Source organism: Nannospalax galili, unplaced genomic scaffold (assembly GCF_000622305.1).
Source record: "Nannospalax galili isolate Female #2095 unplaced genomic scaffold, S.galili_v1.0 scaffold346, whole genome shotgun sequence".
NCBI classification, from domain to species: domain Eukaryota; kingdom Metazoa; phylum Chordata; class Mammalia; order Rodentia; family Spalacidae; genus Nannospalax; species Nannospalax galili.
In genome coordinates, this window is record NW_008357637.1 from 2,606,956 (window position 1) to 2,634,142 (window position 27,187).

At 41.6% G+C, this 27,187-nt stretch overlaps 1 protein-coding gene across 3 annotated transcripts in view; it reads left to right on the top strand.

Annotated features, from left to right (window-relative positions):
- Nucleotides 1-27,187, top strand: part of Rapgef4 (Rap guanine nucleotide exchange factor 4) — a 362,806-nt gene that overhangs the window by 67,519 nt on the left and 268,100 nt on the right. For 2 of the 3 annotated variants that reach the window (XM_008855271.1, XM_008855272.1), the window contains exons 3-4: nucleotides 1,927-2,015; nucleotides 16,521-16,667. In XM_008855271.1, coding sequence (XP_008853493.1) covers nucleotides 1,927-2,015; nucleotides 16,521-16,667 — 236 coding nt within the window. Of the gene's footprint in view, nucleotides 1-1,926; nucleotides 2,016-16,520; nucleotides 16,668-23,148; nucleotides 23,166-27,187 lie in introns of those variants that run through there. The other variant, XM_017794906.2, reaches the window with a different exon arrangement.

Genomic DNA, 27,187 nt, shown 5'->3' on the forward strand with positions numbered 1-27,187 from the left:
CTCATTTATAAAGCCCTGAGATGAGATGATTCAAGTGATGTGGTTCAGGTCCTGTCTGCTCCCCTTGCACCTCAGGTGCTGTACTTGTACCTCAGACAGCTACAGAAGTTGAAGGCATTTGTGTGTATCCACAGATCCTTGGGGAGAACTGTTTTTTTCTTGTATCTTTTTCAGAAGTCTCCCAGCTGACTTCCTGTATTGTGCCGTTGGCCAGAGTTTCATCGTATACTCAAAGTCTAAACCAATCATTGGCAAAGATAATGAACTAATCAGTCCAGGACTGATTAGAACATTCTTGATCATGCCAGTGGAGCCAGAGAAGGACCCCATTATGCTCTCAGACCCAGCTCTGCACCAGGGTGGAAACCTGTATAAAACCTGGTTCAGTTGAGTAAGAGGTCATGCATATAGGGCTCTGAGTAGGAAAGCGGAGACCCTCACAATATTATAGAACATTTAAGAAATTAGCAACAGGGGCTGGAGAGACAGATCAGCACTTAAGAGCACTGGCTGCTCTTGCAGAGAACCCTGTTTCAATTCCTAGCATCCATATGGCGGCTAACAACCATCTGTAACTCCAGCTCCAGGGGAATTCAAAGCCCTTTTCTGACCTCCATGGGCATTGCACAACAGGGGTGCACTTAAATACATGCAGGCAATACACTCATACACATAAAATAAAAATAAATATAAAAAAGAAATTAACAATAAAATGTCACCGGTCATCCATCCCAGACCTAGAGATGACCAGTAGTATTTTGTATGCGTCCTTTGAAGTTCCCAGGGACACACAACAGATGGTCACATTTTTACTGAAGAGATGGCCCAGTATTTAAAAGCACTTGCTGCTCTTCCAGAGGCCCAGAGTTTAGTTCCCAGCACCCATATGGTGGCTCACAACCATCTACAACTCCAGTTCTGGAGAATCTTCTGGACTCTGTGGGCACCAGATACTCATGCGGTTCACACACATCCACGCAAGCAAAACACTCATACACAAAAATATAAATAAACAGATCTTTAAAAGTATCATTTATGTGATTACTTAGTTGGGATATTTAAGAGGAGAGTTTGTTTGCACAGATTTTGAAACTAGTATTCAGAATGACTTTCCAAAGTCGGATCTTAACATAATATGGAAGCTACAGTTTGACCTAAATATCTAAATGGCTTCTCCCTGAGATTACAAACTCAGAGAAAAATCACATTCAGAAATTTCTGATTAGCATTATTTGCTTAAGGCAGTGAATTTATCAAATGAACAAGAAAATAAACAATGATAATTCAGTCCTTTAAATTTTTATAAAACAGAGGAAATTAAATTATTTATTGGTTAATTTAAAAGGAAACATGTCAGTCTAGGAAACAGGTTACAGTCATTCAGTTATTTATTAACTTATTTATTTGCTGATGGTCTCACTATGTGCCTCTGGCTGGCCTCAGGGTTCTCTTGCATCAACCTTCTTATGGTGTGATTATGGTGTGTGCCCCCATGGTCGTTTTGCTTTTAATATAGATCCAGGAAACTGGGCAGCATGGTCCGGTGAATCAAACAATCTTGTTACTGGGTGTCCCATTTAAGAGTCATAATTTTCCAAGAGTCCCAATATACTGAAGTGTATTTAAGATAAGTTATACTCAACATTAGTGAGTTCTTAAAGTGAAAGGATCTTATGGCTTTTGGGGCGATCAGTTATTGGAGCCCTATATCTGGAAGACTTTTGTTGATAGAGTTCTGCTTCCTAGAATGTTGAATACAAGCTTTGTGGCTACATAAGAGAGAGAAAAGAAACCATGTATTTTTGTGAGAGTAGATGAGGGAAGGGTGGGAGCATGTCATACTTAGAATAACTAGTGAAAAACAGTCAGGTTATACAGTAAAACCAACCTGTATGCAGTGTATTTATGTCACTGTTTCTTTTTCAGTATTTCGCCAGGGTGATATTGGAACTAATTGGTATGCTGTCCTGGCAGGATCTTTGGATGTTAAAGTATCTGAGACCAGCAGTCACCAGGTAATCTGATACTGTGTATTTTTTTTCAAAAAAATAGGACAAATTTTTTTATTTAATTTAAAAACATATTGTTTATTTTTTTCTTTATGTGCACTAGTGTATTACCTACATGTATCTAAGTGCCCCTGTGTTGTGCAGTGTCTGTGGAGGTCAGAAGAGGGTGTTGGATCCCCTGGAACTAGAGTTACAGGTTGTTGTGACTCCATGTAGATGTTGGGAATTGAACCCAGGTCCTCTGCAAGAGCAGCTGTGCCCTTAACTGCCAAGCCATCTTTCTAGCCCCTTATTTTAATTTTTTAAATAGTTACTTTTCATTTTAATTTTGTGTCTCAGGGTGTGTCTCTGTGTGGGTATATGCATGTGAGTGTCCTCAGAGGCCAGAAGAGGGCATTAGATTCCCTGGAGCTGGAGTTATAGGCAGTTGTGAGCCACTCAGTGTAGGTGTTAGAGCAGTACATGCTCTTAATGGTTGATCCATTTCTCCAGCCCTCATATTATTATTTTTTTAAATTTATTTTAATTTTATGTGTATGAGTATATTGTCTGCATGTATGTACATGCACTTGTTTCATGGAATGCCTGCCAGAAGAGGATGTCAAATCCCCTGGAACTGGAGTTATGGATGGTTGTTAGCTGCCATGTGGGTGCTGGGATTCGAATCTGGGTCTTCTACAAGAACAGCCAGTGCTCTTAACTACTGAGCTGTCTTTCCAGCCCCGCCCCATATTATTTTTTTAAAAACATGTTTTCAAATCTATTTTTCCTCATAATGTTTGCTTGTTGAATTCCTTTATTTGGTTATGTCACAAATATACATTGTGTGTCTTGCATGGTGTGAGCTTGGTACAGGGTTTGGACCATGTAGTGCAGCAACACATTGCCTGCAGGAACACATTGTCTCTTGGGAAGTGCAAACAGCTCCCACTGCCATGCGAGAAATAGTTCTGTTGCTGCTGTATAAGGTAAGGGTGAGCACCAGGGTGAGCACCAGGAAGAAGCAAGTGGCCCCTACTCCCCTCCTGGAGACTTTCCCCATCTTGTATCATGACTTTACTTTTCTTCATCCTAGTAGTCCCTCATCAGCTTTCCAGGAGTGTCAGAGATGCAGGGGAAGGGTGGCTGATGGAACCTCCTTAAAATCTTAAGTCCTGGGCTTAAAGTGCTTGTTGGAAAAAAAAAAAAAAAGGGCCTGTTGCACAAGCATGAGGACCTGGGTTCTGATCACCATCATCCAGGTGTGGTGCCACACATCTGTAACCACAGTGCTTAGGGGAAGGCAGAGACAAACAGATCACAGTTCATTGGTCAGCAGGTCTAGCCAAATTGATGAGCTTCAGGTTCAATGAGAGACCCTGGCTCAAAAAATAGGGCAGACAGTAATTGAGAAATACACCCACTGTCAACCTCTGGTCTCCACATACAACTATGTGCGCGCGCGCGCGCACACACACACACACACACACACAAATAAAAATGAATAAATAAATGTGTAACAATCACATCTGAAAAAACCTATGGCAACATCTAGACTAGTGTTTGACTAAACAAATGATCTCCAAGTTGGCATATACAATTAACCATCATCTACCCCATGGGAAGTGAATAAATGGGCTTGGGAGATGGGGAGGGAGTAGAGCAAGGAAGGATTAGAAATTCTTGATCATGGTGCTCAACAAGTGTCACTGTCATGCTGTGCTAGGGGCCCTGTGTGCACAGCCTATACTCACCTTTAGGTATTTGTGTGCTTTAGGCATGGTGCACCAGTTGGCTTGGAAACAAGGCTCCATGGTAGTGGGTACAACATTCCCAGGGCCACCCAGATGTATATCAACCAAAGACTTGAATTCAGGGCTGACATGCTCCAAATTCCTGCTGCCTGTGCATGAGGAAAAAAAAGGCAGGTAGACAGTGGGTAGTGATAAAAGAGAAAGAGGAAAAGTTACAAAAGACTAGAGGAGATTTGAGAGATGGAAGAGGGCTGAGTCAAGTCATCTGAAGAGGGAGGGCAGGGCAGTTTCTGCTAGCCTGCGCCTCTATTTTCTTTCTCTAAGTCCCTTTCCTGTCAAGTGTCTGCCTGCACACCTGAGTCAGATGAGATCCAGTGACAATTTCCCTTACTAACCCCTATTTCAGCCCCTACCTGGGGCATTAGCAGCTTCCTGGGCTAGAATGCGGAGCGAATGATTGTGGCTTCTGGTGCTGGAGCGCCGCCTACAGGCAGCTATGTGCCGAGCATGCTATATGCAGCTTTCTGGCTGCTCACTGACATACCCCTCTCCTCTTGGGAGCTAGGTGAGTCTCATCAGGTGTGGCGGCCAGTTCTTTGTGACACTGGGGCCCATGTCCTTCGCCATGATGGGAAAACAAGCAGCTTTTCCCATGGGATGCCAGCTAAGAACCCCAAGGTCTCCTCACTTCCATACCACCTGCTCCTCCTCCACCACCCCTTTGATCTAGAGATGTAAAGTTAACAGGCTCAGCAGTTAAGTGCACTGACTGCTCCTGCAGAGGACCCAGGTTTGAGTCTCAGCACCCACATAGCAGCTAACAAGCATCTGTAATTCCAGTTCTAGGGATCCAACGCCTTCTTCTGATCTCCACAGATATTGCACAATACAGGTACACTTATACACAGGCAGGCAATACATTCATACACATAAAAACATTATAGAGCTGTACAGTTAAATGACTATGTCCCTTCATTCCACAGGACTTCCAGGTTGGAGTGGGATAGACAGGGGAGGAAAACCTAGGAACAGCAAGTGCAGCATAGAAGGGATGTCAGCACTGTACGTGATCAGCTGGGAGAAAGGGAGGACCCTGACTTGGATGAAGAAGTGGACAGGGATGCCCCTGATGAAACAGGAATAATGTTCTATTGCTGTGCATTTATTGGGCATTATTGATTTGATGAACTTTTTCTGAAAAAAAATCCTCATTTGTCTAGTGATAGGAAATTTTAACTTTCTATTCTTTTTCAGAACACACACTTAAGTCGGGCATGACAGCACATGTCTTTAATCCCAGCACTCAGAAGGCAGAGGGAAGTAGATCTCTGTGAAACTGAGGCCAGCCTGGTCTACAGAGTGAGTTCCAGGTCAGCCAGGGTTACAGGGAGACCCTGTGTCAAAAACCAACCAATCAATCAAAGGACCAAATAAACAAACATTAAACAAACCCAAACAGAACACATACACATAAATAGTCTGTCTTATAAATTCCTGTTACCTTCCTGTCCATTCAATGTACTTTTTACCCTTTCCCAGCACTCACTTGAAGTTTTGCTCAGTAGCTTAAGAACACAGCTTCTTCCCCTTTGTATGATTGGTTGACCCATTTTCCTTGAACTCTTTGGGCACTAGGATGAAGGTCATACTTGTTTTTCATTGGTGATATCCCACACACAGGTGGGTAGGAACCCCTGTCATTTGCAGAGCCTGTCACCAACACTGGTTTGAGTTGACCCAGCAGATAGAGCCATATGTGCTGTGCCCTGACCACAGACAATGCGTAGTCTGCTCAGGATGACACGGTGGGAAGCCAAAGAGCTAGAGCTCACTGGGATTCCTCAGCCAGGCCTGTGTTCTGCGCTTGCCTACACTTGTTACCTCATTGTTAGTCATCATGCTCAGCCTTTTGACTAAGGGGTCCACAAGTGTCATCCCAGTATCCAGGGACACCAGGGGTCATGTGAATTCATTTTTCTCACTCAATACTAATGCCTAAGATCATAATAAAGAAAGCTGCTGATTCCACATTAGAAGTGTGAAAACATACTTCAGTGGTCCTGTCAACTTCAGGCTCTTTCCTGTGTGGGGAGGATGAAGACAGGCCACTTCAGGCAGGAGGACAGCTTACCTCCCAGCATCAGAGGGGAGGTCAGTTTCACTGACCAGCTTAGCAGCAAAAGTCAGTGAGGGTAGGGTTGCAGGTGAGGAGGGAAAGGCAGGAACTGTGGCCAGACAGACTCACCCTGTGGGCTTTCTTGCTTAGGGTCCTTGTGGGTCCTACCTCTCAGAGACCCTCCCTTAGAAGCTGATGCTGTTGCTCCCATTTCCACATTATTACCTTGAAAGCATATTTGTGCTAAGAATTCTGGGAAATTCATGGATGATCCTGTTCTTACTATGCTGAAGAACTTTTACAGACTTTCAGATCTTTGCACATATCTATTCCACTACTCCATCAAACAAAACCTACACTCACTGCAATATGTAATTGTCAGAGGCATCTCTTCTAGCGCCTTAGAAAGCCTTCCTGTCTTGAGCATTCTCTGTGCTGTTGTTCTAGTTTGCTTTCTGTTGCTGTAATGAAACACTCTTACTGAAAGCAACTTGGGGAGGAAAGGGTTTATTGCATCCTACACTTTCAAGTGACAGCCCATCACTGAGGGAAGTCAGGGCAGGAACTCAAGGCAGGAACCTGGAGGCAGGAGCTGAAGCAGAGACCATGGAGGAACGCTTTACTGACTTGCTCCCCTGGCTTGCTCAGCTACGTTTCTTATACAGTCCAGGCCCAACTGCCTAGGGATGACACTGCCCACAGTGGGCTGGGCCCTTGTATATCAGATAACAATTAAGGAGTGCCCTACAGGTGTGCTCATAGGCCAGTCCGATGGAGGAAATTCTTCAGTTGAGAGTTCCTGTCCCAAATGACCCTAGTTTGTATATCCAAGTTGACAAAAACTAACCAGGACAATTGCCCTATGAAGCTTAGAATGCTCAGTAAAGGGACCTGCCAGTAGACCACATCCCTGTCCAGAGGAGTGCCAGCCTGGCTCAGATATTCATGTGGAGTCTACTTGGCAGCATGTATATTCTTTTTTCCTCATTAAAAAAAAAAAAACCTTTTATCTACAGCTAGCCCCATTTAGCTAAATGTTCTATTCAGCTATCTTGAATATATTGTCACTAATCTTTTCCTTTTATAATTGAATTTTTATGAACTTCATACAATATATTTAGACCCCACCTCTCTCTGCACCCCTCTATAGCCCCCAGTGCCATATTTCATGTACTCTATCATATTTATTAGGGCCTATCAAGTCAAGTTTGTGTCCCCAAATGTCCTTTGGTGTGTGTCCCTCCACTGCAGCCTGTTTAACCTATCTAGAGTCACACCCTTAAAACTGATTCTCCCTCTCCCAGCAGTTATTGGTTGCCAATAGCTCCTCAGCTAAGCTTGGGGCTTGCCCACTTCTCCATTTCTATGCTGGGATTTTGTCTGGCTTGAGCTTGCATGGGTCTTGTGCATGCTGTCACCATTGCTGTGAGTTCAGATGAGTAACTGACCAGCTGTTTGGAAAACTCTTGTTTCCTGTGGTCACCCACCAACTCTGGCTCTTACAATCTTTCTGCCCCCTCTTCTGCAATGGTCCTTGAGCCTTGGGTGGCAGAGGTTTGACGTAGGTGTCCTATTCAGGGATACATACTCTACGGTCTTTTATTCTCTGCACTTTGGCCAGTTGTGGCTTTCTGGGTTAGTCACCATCTATTGCATGAGGAGGCTTCACTGGTGAGAATTGAAAGATGCATTAATATTCTTCCACCCCCTCTCTGCTATGTTCCCTGAACCTTAGTGTAGAGATTGCATCGTAAATGTGTTACTCAGGGCTGAGCACCTTATAGACACTTATTCTCTGTATTTGACTAGTTGTGGAACTTAGTAATAGTCTCCATCTGTTGGAAAAAGAAACTTCTTTGATGAATGGTGAGAGAATACATATTTAGAATACAGTAAGAAATTAAGTTGGTCTAGAGATGTGGCAAAAGTAGATTTTTTCTCTAGAATCTATGACCTCTCCAGCCATGTATATTTGGCTATGTTTGCAATACCACACATCCTTTCCATCCCATTGAATGGGTCTTAAATTGAATTAGGCAGCTGTTGATTACCCCCAAGATAAAAGTGTCACTACTGCACCAGTAGAGATTTTTTGCTGGGCCAGTCATTGTTGTGGTTCATAGACTTTACAGCTGGATGAGACCATTGATTGGTTTTCTCCCTTGGCAGTTTGCATAGTATCTTCTGATACTATGGGAGCTAGTGTTCAGGGAGGAGGCTTCCAGATTAGTTCCAGTACAATTATTCCAAGTTTGCAACAGAGATATTCTTCAGGATTTTTCCTATAGTTCTCCAGTAATACCTATCCACACCCTCAGGGGCATCTTACCAAGGACGCCCAGGCCTACTTACCCACCACTGAATTCTCATGCAGGAGAACCTTTCCTGACTTGCAGGCTCACTTAATTGGGCTGAAATTTCCACTCGAGTGAGTTATAGGGGTATATTTTTCTCATTTATATTTTAATGGTTTAGTGTTATAAATTAACGTTGGAACAAGTTGTAAACATGAAATAATCTCTTAAATAGGCTTATAAATTTACTATATTAGACAACAGCACCAACTTCATGTGCATGTGTGTGTGTGTGTGGAGAGAGAGAGAGAGAGACAGACAGACAGACAGACAGACAGACACAGAGACAGAAGGTCTTGTTTTCCTCTGTGGATTTTATAGAAGAGACTTTTCTGACAAAATACCTAAATCCTAGAAATATACGAGCTTTTAAATTAATCTATATACCAAACAGGCATGAGAAATGTCCATTCATATCAATTTCTGAAGGCCGATGACAGAATTTCATTTTACAAAAGAGAAAATTTGGTGTCTTATGAATTCATTAAAACCCGTACATCTCTGTAATAGAGATTTATCTTCAATGCTACATTTATCTGTTACAAAACTCAGTGTCTGAAATCAGACCTCCTTGAAGTTCTATCTCTGCCACTTGGCTTGGCTATATGACCTTAGACTGAGGCTAGTGGTTCCTACCTTGATGAATCAAGTCAGTGTATACAAGTACTTAGTACCAATCTTCAGATAGTCCTGCGACTGTTTGGCGCTAGGAAAGCTGGTGCTAACTGCAAATCCTGCAATGCTGATATTTGTCACAAGAGGGCAGTATTGGAATACAAAAAGCAGGAAATGTGCTGGTATTTGAAACTTCAGGAAGTTTTACAGTATTCAGCCATTTCATGAGATCAGAGAATCTGGGCTGCACTTGGCCTTGCTCTCCACTCATTCCATCCCCTCATCTGTCATTGTGGTATTATCTGGCAAATTTTACTCAGTTTGGAAAAAGACCTCTTACTGGTTTTTTTCTCTAAGGCAAAATAGTGTGCTTTAGTTGCTCCTTGGCTTTGCCCTTACAACAACAAAGATGCTTTTATGCTTGCTTTTTTTAAAAATCATATTTGAAGGGAAGGCATCTTTCTCCATATGTAGGTCTATGTGTGCATGTGTGTTGTGCATCTGTGTGTGTGTGTATGTGATGTGTGTGGGTGTGTGTGAGTGTGTGTGGGTGTGTGCCTCTGATTCTTCCACTCCTTTCAGTTCTTTTCAGTGGCATCACCAGTATCAGAAGACATTGGTGGAGCACACCTATTTCCAAACGCACCTATTGAGCCCATGCAGTGTGAAAGGTGGCAAACTGCTGCAGCAAGTTGTCATTGTCGACCCTTGTCTGTTCTCCATTTCTGGTTGTATTATTTGTTAGGGACTGACTGCAAATTGACTTAGCATTCTGTAGGACACATCCTACATTTAGTTTCATTGCCATGTAATTCTTTGTTTGGGTGCATGCAAGGCTGTGCACAGTACTGGTCGGATGGGCTCCCTGATTTGGTTTCCTGTAATGCCAGTTCCAGTCTGCCCTCCTCAAGCCATCCCCAGCCAGCTTGTCCATGTCCCTCAGCTGCCCGACAAGCTGATTTCAAGGAACTGCTCTAAAAGGAACAGGCCTTGTCTTTGTTGCTTGTAAGAAAACATATTTGACTTAGAAGTGTTTTGACTTCTTGCTTGGCATACATACAGTCTAATGTCTTGACAAATTCTGAAATTGGGTTCCATTCAATTTTGTTACTTAAACGCACACAGAGGGCTCAATAAATCCCAGGAGCAAATTCAGCCTCATGAACTAAATGCAAGAGCCATGAAACTTAAAGGCAAGTATCTCCTATAGATGAAAATGAAAATTTTCTGAAATGAAAATTGTAAGAATATTTGCTTTGGAAGAACTGCTAACCAACATATATCCAAAACAATACATTGGTTATGGGATAATTAATTCTTGAAGCACTAATATGGAAATGAATTAAATATGAATAACTAAAAGATCTGGTAACTTGAAATTACAGGATAATCCTTCCTTTTTTTAAAAAAAAAAAAAATCTCGATGTGTCTGTTATGTTAATTGTGTACTGCTCCAACTTCCCTCAGAACATCTGTAACCTTGTAAGCTGGATTTCTGTGGATGCTTATAAACACTTCACCAGTCCCAAGTTTCCTAGCAAGGACAGTGATCTTAACTGCTTGTGGCACATAACCCCTGTCTTTCTCAGCACCAGCCTACTTTCATATTCTATGCATGAAACAAACATAAAATGCCTCCTATGAGAATGCATCCTTTAAGAAGTGAGTGTTCCATAATTCAGACGCACAAAGCAGATAAATTAAGGGGTGATTAGTCGCAGTACAAAAGGATTCTTTGATTTACAGCAGGATTGTCAGAAGGGTTCCTTTGAATACAAGCTCCCCCAGAGAGCTCAAGTGTTTTGCAGATCATTCAAACCACTTGACATCCAGACTGGGGGACAGAGAAACTTGGAATTTAAGTGTTGAAAGCCATCATTAGATGAAGCTTAATACAACATGACTATAGAGGTTCTCTGTTTAAATAATAGCAAAAATATCATTTGCCTTTTAGAAACAGAAAACCTATACATGTATATCAATGTGACTGAATTAGGAATTGTAATTTCCATTATTTACATAGCACCTGTTGTGTGTCAGGAACCTTCCAGGACTGTCTATGTTTTACTTATTTCTATTTAATTCTGCTGAAGGCTGGCAAGATGGCTTAGTGGATAAAGGTGCTTGCCACCAGGCCTGAGTATCTGTTTGAGCCCTGAAAATCACACTGTAGAAGAACTGACTCTCACAAGCTGCCCTCTAATTTTCATTCATGTGCTATGTTACTTATGCCATGGTGTGAACTCATGCCAGTACGTGTGCGTGCACACACACGCACACACACTAAATGTTTTAAAACTTAATTCTGCTGATAATCTTATTAAGGAAATTGTGTTCATTTCTCTGAAGTCTCAGGGAACATTTTGTTTAAAGCCATGGGCTAGTAGTTGGCAGAGATGAGTTTTGAATCTAGGCTTACCAAGGCCTATGCCTCTTCCACACCTCTCCTCAGCACTGTCTAACTCTGTGCCTCTGTGTGAGTGCCCTTTTCCTGATGTTTGCCACTTTTCACCATGCACTCTTGTTGACATCCTCTGACTTAGTACCAGTGCCTGCAATGCTGCAGATTTGTATGATGAAGGCCCAGGTGGAACTCACTACACCCACCTGGGCCTTCATCATACAAATCTGTGACTTCATCTTGTATTCTGAGGCTAGGCCAGGTGATGGGATCATGAGGAGGGAGTCAGGAGTCAGGCCCACTGGGGAGATGGACAGTGCACAGGCTGAGAACTTTCTCCTCAGAAAGACTGTCAGAGGCAACAGGCTAGTGTAAGTATCTCTTGCCATGGTTCAGTAGGAACAGACAGCTAAGCAAAGAGATTTACTAATTTCTAGTCTAGTCTCTGATCCTCTCTGTATACAGCCTGGTTTGGGCAAGATACTGAATATCTTTGGGACTGAGTTTGCCTAACCTATGAAATAGTAATAATATTAATAATATAATAATAATAAATATTGATAGTGCAGGGTTGTTTGAATATTACAGATTGAGCATTCCTAATTTCAAAACTCTAAATGCTCCAAATGCTGAAACTTTTTGAGTGCCACAAATGGAACATTCTATACTCTGATCCTAGATTACAGTTAAAACACAGTTCAGGGGCTGGGGAGACAGCTCAGTGAGTAAAGTGACTGCCACGCAAGCATGAGGGCCTGAGTGCAGATCCTAACACCCACGTAAGAAAGCTTGGCATGGTTACATGCATCTGTAACATGGCATGGTGGAAACAGACAGGTGGATCCCTGGAGCTTGCTGGCCAGCCATCTGGCCAGTTAGTGAGTGCCGAGTTCCTTGAGAGACCCTGTCTCAAAAGGTAAGGTGGTAAGTGATCAAGAAAGGTACCCCATATCAACCTCTAGTCTCCATATATGTGCATATATGTACACCCAATCATGTACACACTCTCACACACAAAATACAATTTAACGTATGTACAAATTTGTTAAGAATATTGTATAAAGTTACTTTTAGGCCGTGTATGAGATAATATGACACACAAGTGATTTCATGTTTAGACTTAGGTCCCCTTCTTAAGGTATCTCATGATGATATGAATATTATGAAATCTGAAAAAGTTGGAAATCTGAACCACTTCAGGTCCCAAGCATTTCAGGTAAAGTATATTCAACCTCTATTGTCAATAAGAAGATTCATCATTTACTAAGCATTTGTTTTGAGTTGGGCATTGTACGAAACAGTTTTAACAATATGGTCTCATTTAACAACAATGGAGAGTGACAGAGGCATAGGCAAAACTCCTGATTGAGTGCATGACATAGCATCCCACCCATGTACATGCAGATCTCATGCATGACACCACAGTAGGATAATAGAATGATGAGACAGTGGATAATTCAGAAAAGAGGTCTGGTCAAGTACATAGGTTACTGAAAGACAGCTGGGTCAGATCTGAGGAAGAAATCAGTTGACTTGTCATGTTAGTGACATACTCTGTGTGTGTGTGTGTGTGTGTGAGAGAGAGAGAGAGAGAGAGAGAGACTCACCTCTTGTTATGTAGTACAATTGGCCTTGGGTGACTAAATATGTTTATGCACACAATGGCATCTTGCCATATGTCAGCCAGGGGATGCTGCACTTTGGATATATGTGATACAAGTGCTAAGTGATACGTTGGTTTCTGTCCCAGTCACAGAAGTCTTTCTGGGAATGCCAGTCCTACCCATGAGGTCACTATACAATATAGGACCCACAGCCACTTTGGACGACCCATTCTCTTGTTTCAAGTCTCCCTAGAAGAACATCTTGGAACAAGGATTTGGCTGTAAGTGGTTTTTTTGAGGCTATGATAGGGAGTGTGGCAAGGACATTGGGGAGCAAGCGAAGGAAGGAAGGGAGGGAGGGAGGGAGGAAGGAAGGAAGGAAGGAAGGAAGGAAGGAGGGAAGGAAGGAGGAAGGAAGGAAGGAAGGAAAAGTGAAGGAAGGCAGCAAAGAAGGAAGGAGGGAAAGAAGAAAGAGGAACCAACAAAAATGTACTGGTCACAGGGTTTCCTCTGGGCAGCTGGGCTGGGCAAGGAAGCTGGAGGTTTTATTTCTCACTGTCCCACCTCTTTGCAGGAGGATGTGCCTTGAAGACATCTGCCTAGCATTCTGTCCTCAGGCACAGTGGAATGTTCCAGGCAGTGCCCTGTGTATGTGTATGGACCTGTCCAGAAAGCTACTGTGGTTTGGGGAGTGGGTGGACAACCTGCCAGGGCTCCAGCAGGATTGACTAAACCCACCTTCATCCTATGAAGAAATTGATATCTTTGCACCTTCACTTCCCATTTCAAAGGTTCTGAAAACAAATTGCCATTTTATGCAGAACAGGGCCTTCATTGTCTGCGGTTCTGTATTCCCTGAGCAGGTGTGGCTGTCTCAGTTTCTATGTCACTGGAGACAGGTTTCTCAGATGACCTCCATGAACAATCAGCAAATAAGCAAAAAATTTAAAAAGTTCTTCTGAACAGTTTCTATTAAATAAACAATGAAATGTGTGCAGTCCTCTATCCTATGTGTAGACTTAAAAGAAATCTCATGTTCACATATGGAAACAGACATGTTCATCAATAGGCAGAAGGGTACATGAAGTGCATCTATAGAGGCTCAGACTTTGAATTCTGGCTTGTAGGAATCTAGTGGCATATTAGTGTGGTCACAAGAAGAGCGTGTCTTCCACAGTCACTCACGGTTATCCTGCCTTTCAGCCTGCATACTCAGCAAACATATATTAATGCTGCTATTTATAAGACTGTTTGGATGTGCCTTTATCTGATAATTTCTTCTTAAGCCCATATAAAACCTGGATTCCAATGTAAATAATGCCAGAGACACATGGACTACAAAGACAGTGGCTAGTCTTTAGAAAGTAAAAATGTTTTTTGATACTTTCAACTTTTCTGTGTCAAATTATCTCAGTGCCTAACTAGTACGTACCAAATCCATTCCAATTCCTAAGTGAATTATCCTAAAAATACTTGGAATGTGGTTAAAATAAAATTTGAACTTTCAGATATTGTAGAGAGGCTTCCCAGCCCAATTCCAAGATCATAACTTGTGTGTGTGTGTGTTTGACTGTGGTGTTGGGGATTGGACCCATGTCCTCATGCATGCTTAGCAAGTGCTTTACCATTGAACTATTCCTCAACTCTAGATCGTTTGTAATTTGTGACTTCTTGTCTTTAATCTTGAATGGATCAGGCGTAAAGGAGAGATATGGGAAGGGCTGATTACATACTCAGTTCTGATGACAATGTGGGTTCTTGGAGAGGAGCTGGGTGCCTGAGCAAATGGTCATGACTGGACACCTTATATAGAGGACGTCATTGGTCACTGAAATACTCTGAGCAGTGCAGTTAGTCATCCCACCACAACTGAATTTTTTAGTATAACTAAGCCTGGGTAAGTTGAAATCTCCAGGGAAATAAAGCATAAATTCCATCTTTTGTCTATTATAAGAGCTGTTCATTACAAGAAAACAGGTCACTTGAGTTCTACAGCTTGTGTTTGTGAACCATATGGTGACAAACTACATGTATTGGGAAGGGAGGTGAAAAAGGACCAGTTAATTTTTATATTGTGCTTTGAGATGTCCCTGTAATCCTTGGGATGCTTCCCTTTCAAGTCTTAAAAAAAGTCTTAACACTGGAAAGTGTGCATTAGGCAAAAGAATTCTTTCTGAAGTGCTCAGATAATAGAAAAATGAAACAGTCTAGTGGGAGCCTTGAGGGAGCCTGCTATTTTAGGGAATTTGTGAAAGCGTGTGATTTGTCATACTCTGTCTAGTGTTTCTACCAGAATTTGAAAATTATTCAGAGGCCTTCAGCTCCCTGAGTATTGATATTCCAGTTCTGGGTATGCTTTTTGAGTGAATTTGCTTGCAGTGGCCTTTTTGGGAAATTTATTAATGGCTGCTCTTAAAAATTCCTCTGGTCTTTTATTCTTTTCTGAAATTTATTGATTTTATTTTCCTGAACATACTTTTATAGGGTAATATCTTTCAGAAGCAATTTTCCATGGTCCACACGGCTGGATTCTTACGCACATTTGTCTTAGTAATGTGATTACAGAGTCGCTAACTTGATCTTAATAACATTTGCCTACAATTGTGTACTAGATGCATGAAAGGAAAACTGTGCCTTCTAATGCAGAGGATTGCCCTTGTGTATCTCCCTTAGTTTATAGCCTGGCAAAATTAATGTCCAGATGATTTTGAGTAGCTATTTGCATTATTTGATAGTTAGGATTAAATTTGTACATTATCACCGATGTTGCATGTCAAGAGGAAATTACTTTTTTAGTACTCCTTCAGAAAGTTTCATAATCATGGACTAATGGCATTATATAAGGGGCCACTCTGCACTTCATTGGGTGCTGTTCTTACACTGATGTAGCTGCAGGAGGCAGCATGATACAAAAAGCTTGTAATCTCTAGTCAGATGGACTTAGAATAATCTGGCTGTACCATTTCTTTACTGTGTGAACTGAGGTCCCGTGAAATCTACTATTCAGACCCTCCATTTCCCAGACAGAGTAGCAGTTCTGTTCCAGTTTCCTAAATACTGTGATTGTTTACTTCCACTAAAAAGTCTGAGTTTGTCTTCAGTGGTGTTCCTTCTTTTCTTAAAGGAACTAGTGGTTGTAGAAAAAGATAAGATTATTGTTAGCAGCCATATTCATTAATCATATTCATATTATCCCCACACTGGAAACGACCCAGTGTTGCCAGTAAGAGAATGGATAAGCAAATGGTTGCATGGCCACATGCTACAAAACTACTCATCCCAAGAGGAAAAACATCTACTGATCCATGTGAGAACAAGGGCCACTCTTAGAAATATATGTTGGGCAAAAGATGCCAGGTACAGATTAGAGTCTATCGGCTGTCTCTTTCTATGTGAAGTTCTCCAACAGGTGAAACTTTTCTGAGTATAGAAATCAGGGCAGTGATTTCCTCTGAGGGGAACGTGTTGACTGGATAGGGGATACAAAGGAACTTTCAGGAAGTGAAAGAAAAGTTATTCTAAGCCTTGATCCAGGTAGTGATAACACCAGTGTATATATTTGCTGAAATATGTTGAACTTCACAATTAAATTGGGTGTTTTTAACCCAAATTTAAAGAAAAGGCAACTCCTTCATCCATTGCATGTTTAATTTTCTGATAACAGTTTTGGGTTTTTTTCAATTCTCAGGATGCTGTGACCATCTGCACCCTAGGGATTGGGACAGCCTTTGGAGAGTCCATTCTGGACAACACACCCCGCCATGCAACCATTGTTACCAGGGAGAGCAGCGAGTTGCTCCGCATCGAGCAGGAGGACTTCAAGGCACTATGGGAGGTGAGTCCCAAGGCTTCCTTGTCAATTAATGTAGTTTCCAGTGAGAGTCAGAGCGAACTGCATGGATAATAGCGTTATAGTCCAGCCTTAATGTGTGCTGTTCTGAGCTGTGGATGGAATTTAATTTTCACAACTTGTTTCTGAAATGAGTGAGTGAAAAAGCCATTTTGACACAAGGCATCCTTTTTTTTTTTTTTTTTTAATTTAGTGCTTGCTCGATTTTCTGTAGTTTTGACATACCTTATAATTATTTCTTGAATGACCATAGAGTGTTTTATGAATTTTCTCTTTCCTATTCCACAGATGTATTCTTAACCAGGGAACAAAATACTTTGACATTTTCTTTTGCATTTTAAAAATCATTATTGACACGTTCCCAGAGAAAGTGGAATGAATGGGGTTAACATCTGGTTCATTTAAATGCTTTTTAGAAATGATGTGTTCTGTAATAAGATGTGAGAAATGGAGGGCCATAAAGATGTCTGTTTTTTCCCAACTTCAAAAGGCATATAGGTGGCACAGCAGTGGATGGATGGCACTGGTCCTGTTGGCTCTTGAGTTTACCGATGCTTCCCAGCATCCCTCAGGGCACGGTGCTCATTTATAGGAAGTGAGGAATACATCTTCATATAAGCAGTCATGGCAGACAGAGCACTCATACAGGCCTGGCTGAGCCTTGCGTCTTTTATGCTCATTCCTTTCAGGTCTTTTAGCTTTGGATTTTAACCTGTGGTGGCTCCTTGTCTTTGTCCCTGGCTCAGTGTGTCCAGGAGTTAACCCATTGAGCTGGCAGGCTCCGCCACTTGTCCCAGTGTGGCTAAAATTTCCAACTTGATCTAAAAAGAATTTTGTGTAATCAAATAGTTTCCCCCAGAGCCAAACAAATGACAGATGCATTGAGGGAACCAGCCTGCAGGTGAATGAGTGAGGCTCAGCCTTAAAAGTCATGCGAAGCCTTGGAAGGCCTTGCTGGTGAAACCTGTTACTTTTATTCTTGGCAGTAGTGAAGAAATTGCGGGGTTACTTGTTTGAAATGTTTCTCTTAGAAAATATTAAAGAGCTCCAACTGCTCCATAACGTTCAGAGACAAAAGCTAGTTTTAGGAAGGAAAAGTGAAAATCAGTTTTTGTGAGGTGTGTGGGAGAGGTTTTCTGTCAATTAGAAGGGACCAGGCTTGAGGCAAATAAGCCTTTTTTGGGGGTCTTTCATTTTAAAAGGTAAACTGAAAAGCCTTTTTCATAAAGGGAATTTGGAAAACTGGTTTAAGAAAGGAAAGCATTCCTAACCGTGCGATGTGTGTCATTATAGTTACTCTACGGTCATTTACTCTCTCTTATAGAGGGTGGTTTGAGGAAATATCAAAAAAGGCATTTTAATTAGGAACCTGCAGTGCTGTGAAGGAAGTTCTTGAGAAGTTGCTGCTATGAACATTAGAACAATTTATAAAAGTTTTTCAAGCAAAATAATGGTACAGTAAGCACGACGCTCAGCCCAGCAGTTAGCATGCAGCCAGTTCGCTCCATCCTTGCTTTTTTGCTGAACCACTTTAATGTTAATGAAATACATCATGACATTTTATCCTGAATATTCAGGATGTATCTCAAGGAAATTAGTGTCCTGCTACATACCCATTATACCATTATGTCACATACAAAATGAGTGATAATACCTAATATCATGTAGTAAGCAGTACAGATTTCATATTCCTCCAGTCGTTCTAAAATATGTTTTAAAGGTATGATTTTCTTTTCTAACCAAGCTCTGGTGAAAATAAAAACAAAACGTATTATATTGGTCATTCTACTTAAAGCTCACCCTGCTTTTCTCTGTGTCTCTCGTCTCTCTTCGCTTTCCTTCCCCGATTCCCTTCTCTTCTTCTTGACGCTGACTTCTTTAAAAGGCCTGCTCAATTTTCCCCAATCCAAAATTTGTCTTATTGTTTTCTCATGTCGTCTTCTTTGATACCTCAAACCCAGGTAAATAGGAGTTAGGTCTAAAACCTTAATTCAATCAAGTCAGACTTTATTTTGCAAGAAAATGTGGAGATGATGTTGAGGAAGTGCCTCAGGAGGGTCTTAGTGGCTGTTGCCCTACTATTGATGGGAAGCTTGCACCTGTGTACCTCAAGGCTGATTCCCACAAGTATTTCTCATAGAGGAAAATTGTTACATGAGGGTACTGATCTTGAGGATTGTCCTTGCTATCCTAAACTTTGCTATGTGTTTTCCAGCTCTGTGGCCCAGAGCATGACTTCTCTGTAACCTCAGAGCATGACTTCTGATATCTTCTGTCAGTGACTTACCTATGATAGGAACGAGATTCAGAGAGCCCCTCAGAGCTAAAAGAAATGAAAGCTTTTACCAACTTCTTTACATGTTGTGGATTGGAATCTCCTACCAAGAGAGATTATAGTTAGATACTTCGATCCACTTGCCTGTTCATGCAACTAAGTGCAGAGTGTGAGTTCCTGTTCAATCAGTGCTTTAACTATTTGAAGTGAAAATTCAATAAGCCCCCTTATCTAGCAGTCTGTTAACTTTATTAAAGAGCATGCATGTGCATGCATAGCACATGTAATCCCAGGAAATGGCACAACTCTAAAGTACCTTCTGAAGAAATGCTCAAATGATGCTTATTTTAATGTTGATTTACTCAACAAATGCTAAGTATCTGCTATGTCAGGCATCAATGAACAAGACTGGCAGAATTCTGTTCTGACGGCAGGGCTTCTGCTTAGTACTGGGAGGAGACAGAAAATAAGTCAATGCTATAATATCAGAATATGATATATCATCATCATTAAATTAAGTATTCTCTGAACACTGGTGGTAAACCAATGGCATATGTAACACTAACTGCAAGCAAAATGTTTGATAATCAGAACACCTTTCTTGGTTTTTTCAAATAAAGGATTTACAATTTGGTCATCTATTGTACTGGTAAATGGTATCTATTAGCAAAATTAAAACCCAGCCTCTAGTTGAAACTCACGTTGGACCTGCCATTCCCATGTCTGGAGGGAAGGACTTTGTAAGAAAGGAGTCTAGCCTCTGGATGCAGATAGGAGCATCATTGAATTATGAGCTGCAGAGAGGGCACGTGGACCAGGCACACAGTGTCAGGGTTGGGTGGAGGTTCCAAATCTTAAAATTAAGAGAACTTCAGTCATGGTCTAAATTTGTATGTTCATCTCATTTTTTTTTTTTTTATTTTAGAAGAACACCATGGGGCCCTATTTTTGGCAAATACCCTTATATTTAGCTCAGGGTCCTTCTTATCTGTGCTCTTAATGCCACTTAGAGGGGCTGAAACCTAAAACACTCCAATTAGTGTTCTGAGTTACTTCTAACTGAAAATTGTGGTTCCTAGTGATTAGCAGATGACACAGTCTACGAGTGGTTGCATGGTCAGCTGAGCGAACACTTTATTTGATATCTCACACCTGGGACTGTAATGGGAGCAGAAGGCTCTGGAATTCCCTTTCCTTCCCAGTGGAAGGCAGGCTTCCCAGACTTCTGTAAGCATGCATTCAGAATGCTCATGGGAGGTTTGGGAATCCCATTTAATTCCATTCCAAGTCCTCCCAGCTTTTTGTAGTCCCTTAGTACTCCAGATTAAAAGAATAGTCATAAAGTGACTGGAAACAGTATTAGTATATTACCATAAGGTGACCACAAACATTTCCAATGTATAATTGAGGCAGCAGTTTGAAGCTTCTTCTTGTGTCTTCCATCTTCCTAACAAAAACTGATTTCTTCCTCCTGTCTTCCCATGTTTCAGTTTCCAATTTATGGTTATAAATTTGAGGGTGCTGGTTTGGTGTTCTGGAAAGTTAGCTCATGCTTTCTTAGATTATGGTAACTTTATTTCAAGTGGATCATTAATGTTCCCTCTTCTAATGCCCTTTGATATTTGAATCTGCATGTGTTAGCCAGGGAACAAGACATATGATTTTTCAGTAACATCTGAAAAGGGAAAAACAAACAGGACAGGGCAGGAGTGATTGGAGATAGCTATGGTTTCTGAATTACATCCAGGAGAAAATTGATGTGAAAGTCTTGAACTACCATATTTAGTTCTTGAGACAATTATAATTTATAATTTAAACTCCTTGACACCAGTGGCATTTCTAGCCTGAGTAAGGAAGTTAAATGGCAAAGCAGTTAAGTAGAGGACTGGGAATTTAAGCCTGTTATTAATAGTTGATCCAAGATTATAGGTATTTATGATGAATGGTGTCTCTTGGAATAAATATAAAACTGATTTATTGTCTAATGCTATGAATCTCTTCTCAGCACATAGAGTGAGAGAGTTTCTGGTGGTTTAGAACAGGAGTGAGTGAGGGGTTTTGTTCTATTTGCTTCCTTTATGTTTAACATTACATGTACACGAGCATGCTTTCAGACTTGTGGCACATTTTGACATCTTGACAAGGTGATGAGTCCAGTGTATTCAGTGAAGTGGATAAGTAAAGCAGTTTTGGTCAAATTCAGAAAAGCATCCCTGGGATGCTCTTGAACTGCTGTTCTGCCATCTGTTTGACCACATTTCAGTGGTGTAAACATCATTTTGGCAATTTTTTTCTTTTACTGTGAGTCATATTTGAGGCTGTTCAAATAATAATAGATATTTATGAATACATTTTTGAGAATTTAAAGACAGTAGTGAAATTGCAATCTTTAAAATTCAAAGTAATATTTTAAAATTTATAATCTAAACCATGGCAATAAAAGTTTCTTTTTAAAAAATTTTATTTATCTCTATATTATTATTATTATTATTATTTTGTCTTTCTGAGACAGGGTCTCTCTGTAGCCCCAACTGTCCTGGAACTCACTATGCAGACCAGGCTGGCCTCGATCTCACAGAGATCTGCCTGCCTCTGCCTCCCGAGTGCTGGGATAAAAGTTGTGTGTCACCATACCCGGCTATCTTTAATTTTTATGTGTATGAGTGTTTTGCCTGTATGCATGTTGTGTATACATGTCCTGCAATGCCTGTGGAGGCCAGAAGAGTGTGCTGGATCCCTTGGAACTGAAGTTAAGGATGGTTGTTAGCTACTATGAACCTGGATCTTCTAGAGGAGCAGTCAGTGCTCTTAACCACTGAGCCATCTCTCTAGCCCCAAAAGTAGTTTCTTGGCTGTGTCTGTTATTGACAGGATTATTGGCATACTATTCCAGCTAGGGAAAAATATGTCACAGAGAACCATTGCTGTGATGTGATGATGTAGGGTTTATTCTCCAGATGTGCCTGTGGCTCCAGTGATAATCAAAAGTCTGTTCCGTGTCTTAAGAGATGTAAAATTAAAAGGTAAAAATAATAAATGGAAGTATGTTGCTGTCTAGGAAAGGGAAACTGTTGGTAAGCAGGGATATTTCTAAGAGCCATGAATGCTATTGAAGAAAGATGTTTATGTCTCACTATTCTCTAATTTTCAGTTATTTTGTCTAGAAGAGTCTACTAGATATGTTAGCAGTTGTGAAAAGCTTTTTAGTTACTTCTGTTCACTGTCTCTTTTAGACTATATGGGGGACAAAAGCCACTGTGAGACTGAGTTGTTGAAATGACAACAGCTTAGTCTTGTTGATGTCTGTTAAAAATCATACTGCAACAATACCTTCAGGAGGCATCTGTTCCTTCCTGAGAAGGTTTTATGCTCCTATCTGTCTATAGCTGTCAGGAAATGGAGACTAGAGACCTGCAACATGGTCTCTAAGAGTACAAATATGTCAGGAGCCATCTGGGTGGGTTTTGTGTCTCTGTTCAGCATGCTCATGTTGGGTTGTTGCACTCACCATGCTTGTGATGAGCTAGTGGACCAGCATCTCAGATTAAGGGCCCAGGATACTGAGGGAAGACCACCAACCTATGCCCGGATCCACACCTTCTTCCTAGGTGGCCCTGGAGCCTGGAAATGGAAAAGCCCACTTCTCCTAAGGCAGAAGTTTGTGTTGACATTTGGCAACTTTGGAGCTTCTGCTGTGGGGTTACTTCCCAGGCCAGAAATGTGCATCAAAGGCCTAAGAAAAATACATCCAAAAATAAACATGAAAGTCAAGACTTCATGCCAGGAACTCCAGCCACACACATCCTGTTGGCTGGGTCCCTTGTCTCTCTCCTCACAACTCTGATTCTTTTAAACCGAGCGGAAGCCTTCTCCGATGACTTGGACCTGATGCCAGCATGAAGGTCTCGCTCCCCTTAAGCGTCTCCATGAAGTGACAAAATGATTCAAATCCAGAAAGGAAGGGAGTGGAGTTATTAGGAGTTAACTAAAGTTTTTCTTTAAAAAAGGAAGTCCTTTCTTGCTACCTGTGATTGGCCAAGCTTTCCTGGAGACCCATCAGCACTGCTTCCTCTCTGTGGACTTAGAGGCCCCCAGTAGGATCCAAACAGGGACCTGTCAGCAATGAAGGTACACTGTGTTGTTCAGATAAAGGATAGCTATTTACTGGATGTCTGAGAACGTTGAGCGACGGACGCATGCTCTACAAGGTCAGAAGGGGTCTTTGATTCCTTAGTGAAGGATGGGAAACTGGGGGGAATGTTGCATGTTATTGTTTGCATTTGGTTTGAGGAGTTATGTTCCAGAGTGTTTCTGGCTTTTCTCATTATGCTCTACCAGACCTAAATACACTCTGTGGCACTGCCGTAATTTGATTTTGTCTTTGTTTGTGGTGTCTATGTTGGGGGGGAGGGGGTGAGTGGTGGTCTAATGACTACCTGATCTTCAATATGTTTCTAGAAGATAAAGATGGTCATAGCTAGCATAATTATATTTATAATATAAATATTAAATATATGTTTACCTAATGACATATTTGAATGGCACATATTAAGAATAAATGTGGGCATGGGGGCAGATTGGGGCTGATGGTATTTCACTCTCTGGATGTCCAGTAGATATTCTGCCAGTAGTTCTCAGGTTACTTGAAATCCTTAGTGTTTATGGGAATTCTGGTACATTATTGATAGCAGGAAGTCCCACCAGTTCCCCGAGCTGTGATTTCATTGTTCTCAGAAGATGATCAGGGGGTCTGAGCAGATCAAGACTTGACCGGCAGGTGCCAGGCAGGTCCAGATGCTGCCAGTAGGCTTGTAGGCAGGGTGCTGTCACCAGCAGTCACTCCTTTTAGCCAAAGCTCTTGAAGGTGTTCCTTCTGGGAATGTGTAGTGGCTACTTGGGTCTTCTAGGGGTTGTGCTGACAGGGGTTGGTTTTGAAATGCTTCCTTGGCTGTGATCTGCTCCCATGCTGTCAACACCCTTCCTGGCTTGTTCCTTGCAAGACGACCTCACTCACTCATCCAACTCCCTGGGCAGTGTGTATGCTCTTTTCTGCTCAGTGCCCTTTTTAAAACTTAAAAAAAATATTTTTTTATTTATGTATATGAGCGTATTGCTTGCATGTATGTAAGTGCATTCGTGTTGTGCAATGCCCTTGGAGGTCAGAGAGTGCCTTTGATTCCCCTGGAACTGGAGTTACTGATGATTGTTAGCCTCCATGTTGGTATTGGGAACCTGGGTTCTCTGCAAGAGCAGCCAGTGCTCTTAACAACTGAGTCAACTCCCCAGCCTCAGTGTCCTTCTAAGAAGGGACTGTTACATACTCAACAAGCACATTTGGTTCCCACCACATGGAGGTACAGAATCCTCCCTGTCTGCCTTCATGTGGACTGCAGTGTTGTAAAGACAGACCAGTATAAACATCAGTACACGATGAACTGAATGAAGCAAACCGAAAAATACTCTGAGCAAGTATGCTAAAGGCCACAGAGGAAGGCACAGGGAGATTGATTTCCACCCAGGGTCTCTTTTCCTACAGAGACAACTCTGCTTATGAATTCTTGTGTGGCTAACAAGGCAGTTTCTCAGCCTCCCTCAAGTATCAGGGCTAGTTAGCCAAAAGACAGCCTTGGAGGCAGCTTTGTCCCGAGGGAGAGGGCAGGGTTCCTTCCTCCAAGGTTTATCTCTGCACTCTGGGTTCTCCTTCTCCTCGTCTGTGGGGCCAGGGGGCTTCTTGGAGACTGCTCATCCTTTCCACAGAGGAGTCATGTGTTGTATTTCCAAATAATGGCTTTTTGTTTTCTGTTTGGTTTCATTCATTATCTGGAGAAATTCACCCTGAGATTTAATGGTTTCCCTGGCAAAGGCAGTCCTAGACAGGAAAAATGTTAGGAACTTGAGGCTTCCAGGAGGAACTCGTGGTGTGGACTGGAGGATTTGTTAAGCTCTTTATGTGTAGAAAACCCTTGGCCATGGGATGATCTTGCTCCCACGGGTCCAGATTCCACAGCAGGTCCCTGTGTGAGGCTAGGGCACAGGGATAGAGAACGTCTTAGGCAGGCAAGCTCCAGGAAATTGGCTTACAGAGCTGACCTCTGAAGTCTTGCCTCAGCTAGACCTCCTTGACCTCAGTGTTTTGAGCAGTCTAGCCCAAACCAATAAATGTAAGATAGAACTTCCAAGGCCATTCATGTGGTCCAGCGGTCTGGCCTGAAATGCTGAGCTATTCCTGGTTTAACCCACCCTTACTGGGTAGCTTTCTGTAGAGCTCTTCAGCTTCCTGGGCACTGCATTGTGAAATAGAAACACCTTCATGTACACTAACTGCAGTAGTCATAGTTAGTGCCTGTCTATTTCTTATGTGTGTTAACCTGTTAAAACCTTTAGTGTTTGCTCCCCTTTGGTTTGCTGATGAAAGAAGACAGAACCTCAAATGATAGGAATAGAAAGGATAAATTAAAAGGTAACAGTATGTAGTTTTATTGACATATATTATTTGGAAGGGAAGAAGAATTCTTGGCATCTTTCCAGTTTCACATAAGAATTATCAGGGAAACAAAAAAAAATTACCATGCCTGGGCCTGCCCTAGACCAACGAAATCTGAAACTCTACAAGATGGACCTGGGCATCTGTGGCTTCCTAAAGTTCCCCCAGGGGTCTGCTGACAGCCAGGGCTGAGAACCTCATCTTGGAGCAATGGGGTTTGCCTGTCTACCGTGCTTCTTGGTGCTCATTTCTGTCTGCACCTGGCTGTCGTCCTTGCCCCCGGGCTTAGACTCTGTGAATGAATAATCTGTTTGTTCCCTGCCTGTGTGTTCAATTTCCTAGTGTAACTTTTCTTTCTTTTATGTAGACATTCTGCTTTCAAGTTGAGGTCTCTGCCAGACTTAAATGATAGTCAGTACTTGAGAGAGAATATGGGGATTATTCATGCCTTTATGAGTTAGAGGTGCCTATGTGCTGTGGTTATTGAAAGTGTGAAAATAAGGTACACAGTCATCTCCAATTTCCCCATCCTGTAAGCTCACGTTCTCTTGGTAGTCAGAACAGTGATGTTGTTTCACATTAGTAGATCACAGGGGACTCCATGGTACCTAGTGAGGAACAAAAGATAGAGAGGCAAGCCATAGTTAGTATTATTGTGAAAAGAGATATTGGGAGCCTTCAACTGTCCCTGGTCTATACTTTAAGAATTACTTCTAGCCGGGCATGGTGTCACACACCTTTAATCCCGGCACTCGGGAGGCAGAGGCAGGTAGATCTCTGTGAGTTCAAGACCAGCCTGGTCTACATTCCCAGCACTCGGGAGGCAGAGGCCAGCTTGGTCTACATAGTGAGTTCCACACTGGCTGGAGCTACAAGGAAACCCTGTATCAAAAAGACCAAAAAAAAAAAAATTACTTCTTTAGGATAAATTTGCAAAAAGAATATGAATTTAAAGAGCATGAAAACTTTTCCAATTCTTGATAAATATGATCATGTTTCTTTTCTTTGCTAGGCAAGCACTCTATCACTGAGCTATATCCTGCCTGACCCAACTGCATTTATTTTTAGTGGTTTTCATTCTGCCACAAAAACATTTGAACATCTCTATTGCATCTTACCTTGACCAGCATGACCTCTCTCTCTCTCTCTCATCTATCTATCTATCTATCTATCTATCTATCTATCTATCTATCTATCATCTATCTGTCTATTGTCTATCTATAATGATTATTATTGTAAAAGTCTTCCTTTGATTATCAGAAGGGCTAAGTTTTCTTATTTCTTTGCTGATTATATTTTCTCTTTGCAGGCAGATATGCCATTCATGCACACAGTTACATTAGTTTGCCAACTTATAGAATGCTTTATTTGATCAAGATGTATACCCTATTAAAGAATTCATGCAAATATTTTATTTACAAATATGTTTGATTTTTACTTTTCATAATATTTTATGCATATTTGCATTTTAAAATTTATTTTTATTTTATGTGTATGGGTGTTTTGCCTGGATATATGTAAGTATACCCATGCATACAGTGCCCATGGAGGCCAGAAAAGGGTGATGGATCCCCTGGAACTAGAATTTCAGTCAGTTGTTAGCCACCATGTGGGTGCTGAGGTGAGGATTGAATTCAGGGCTTCTGCAAGAGCAGCCAGTGCTTATAACGTTGAGCCACCTCTCCAGCCTGCACATACATTTTAAATCCATTAAATTTACTGTAAACCTGGCTATATATATATATA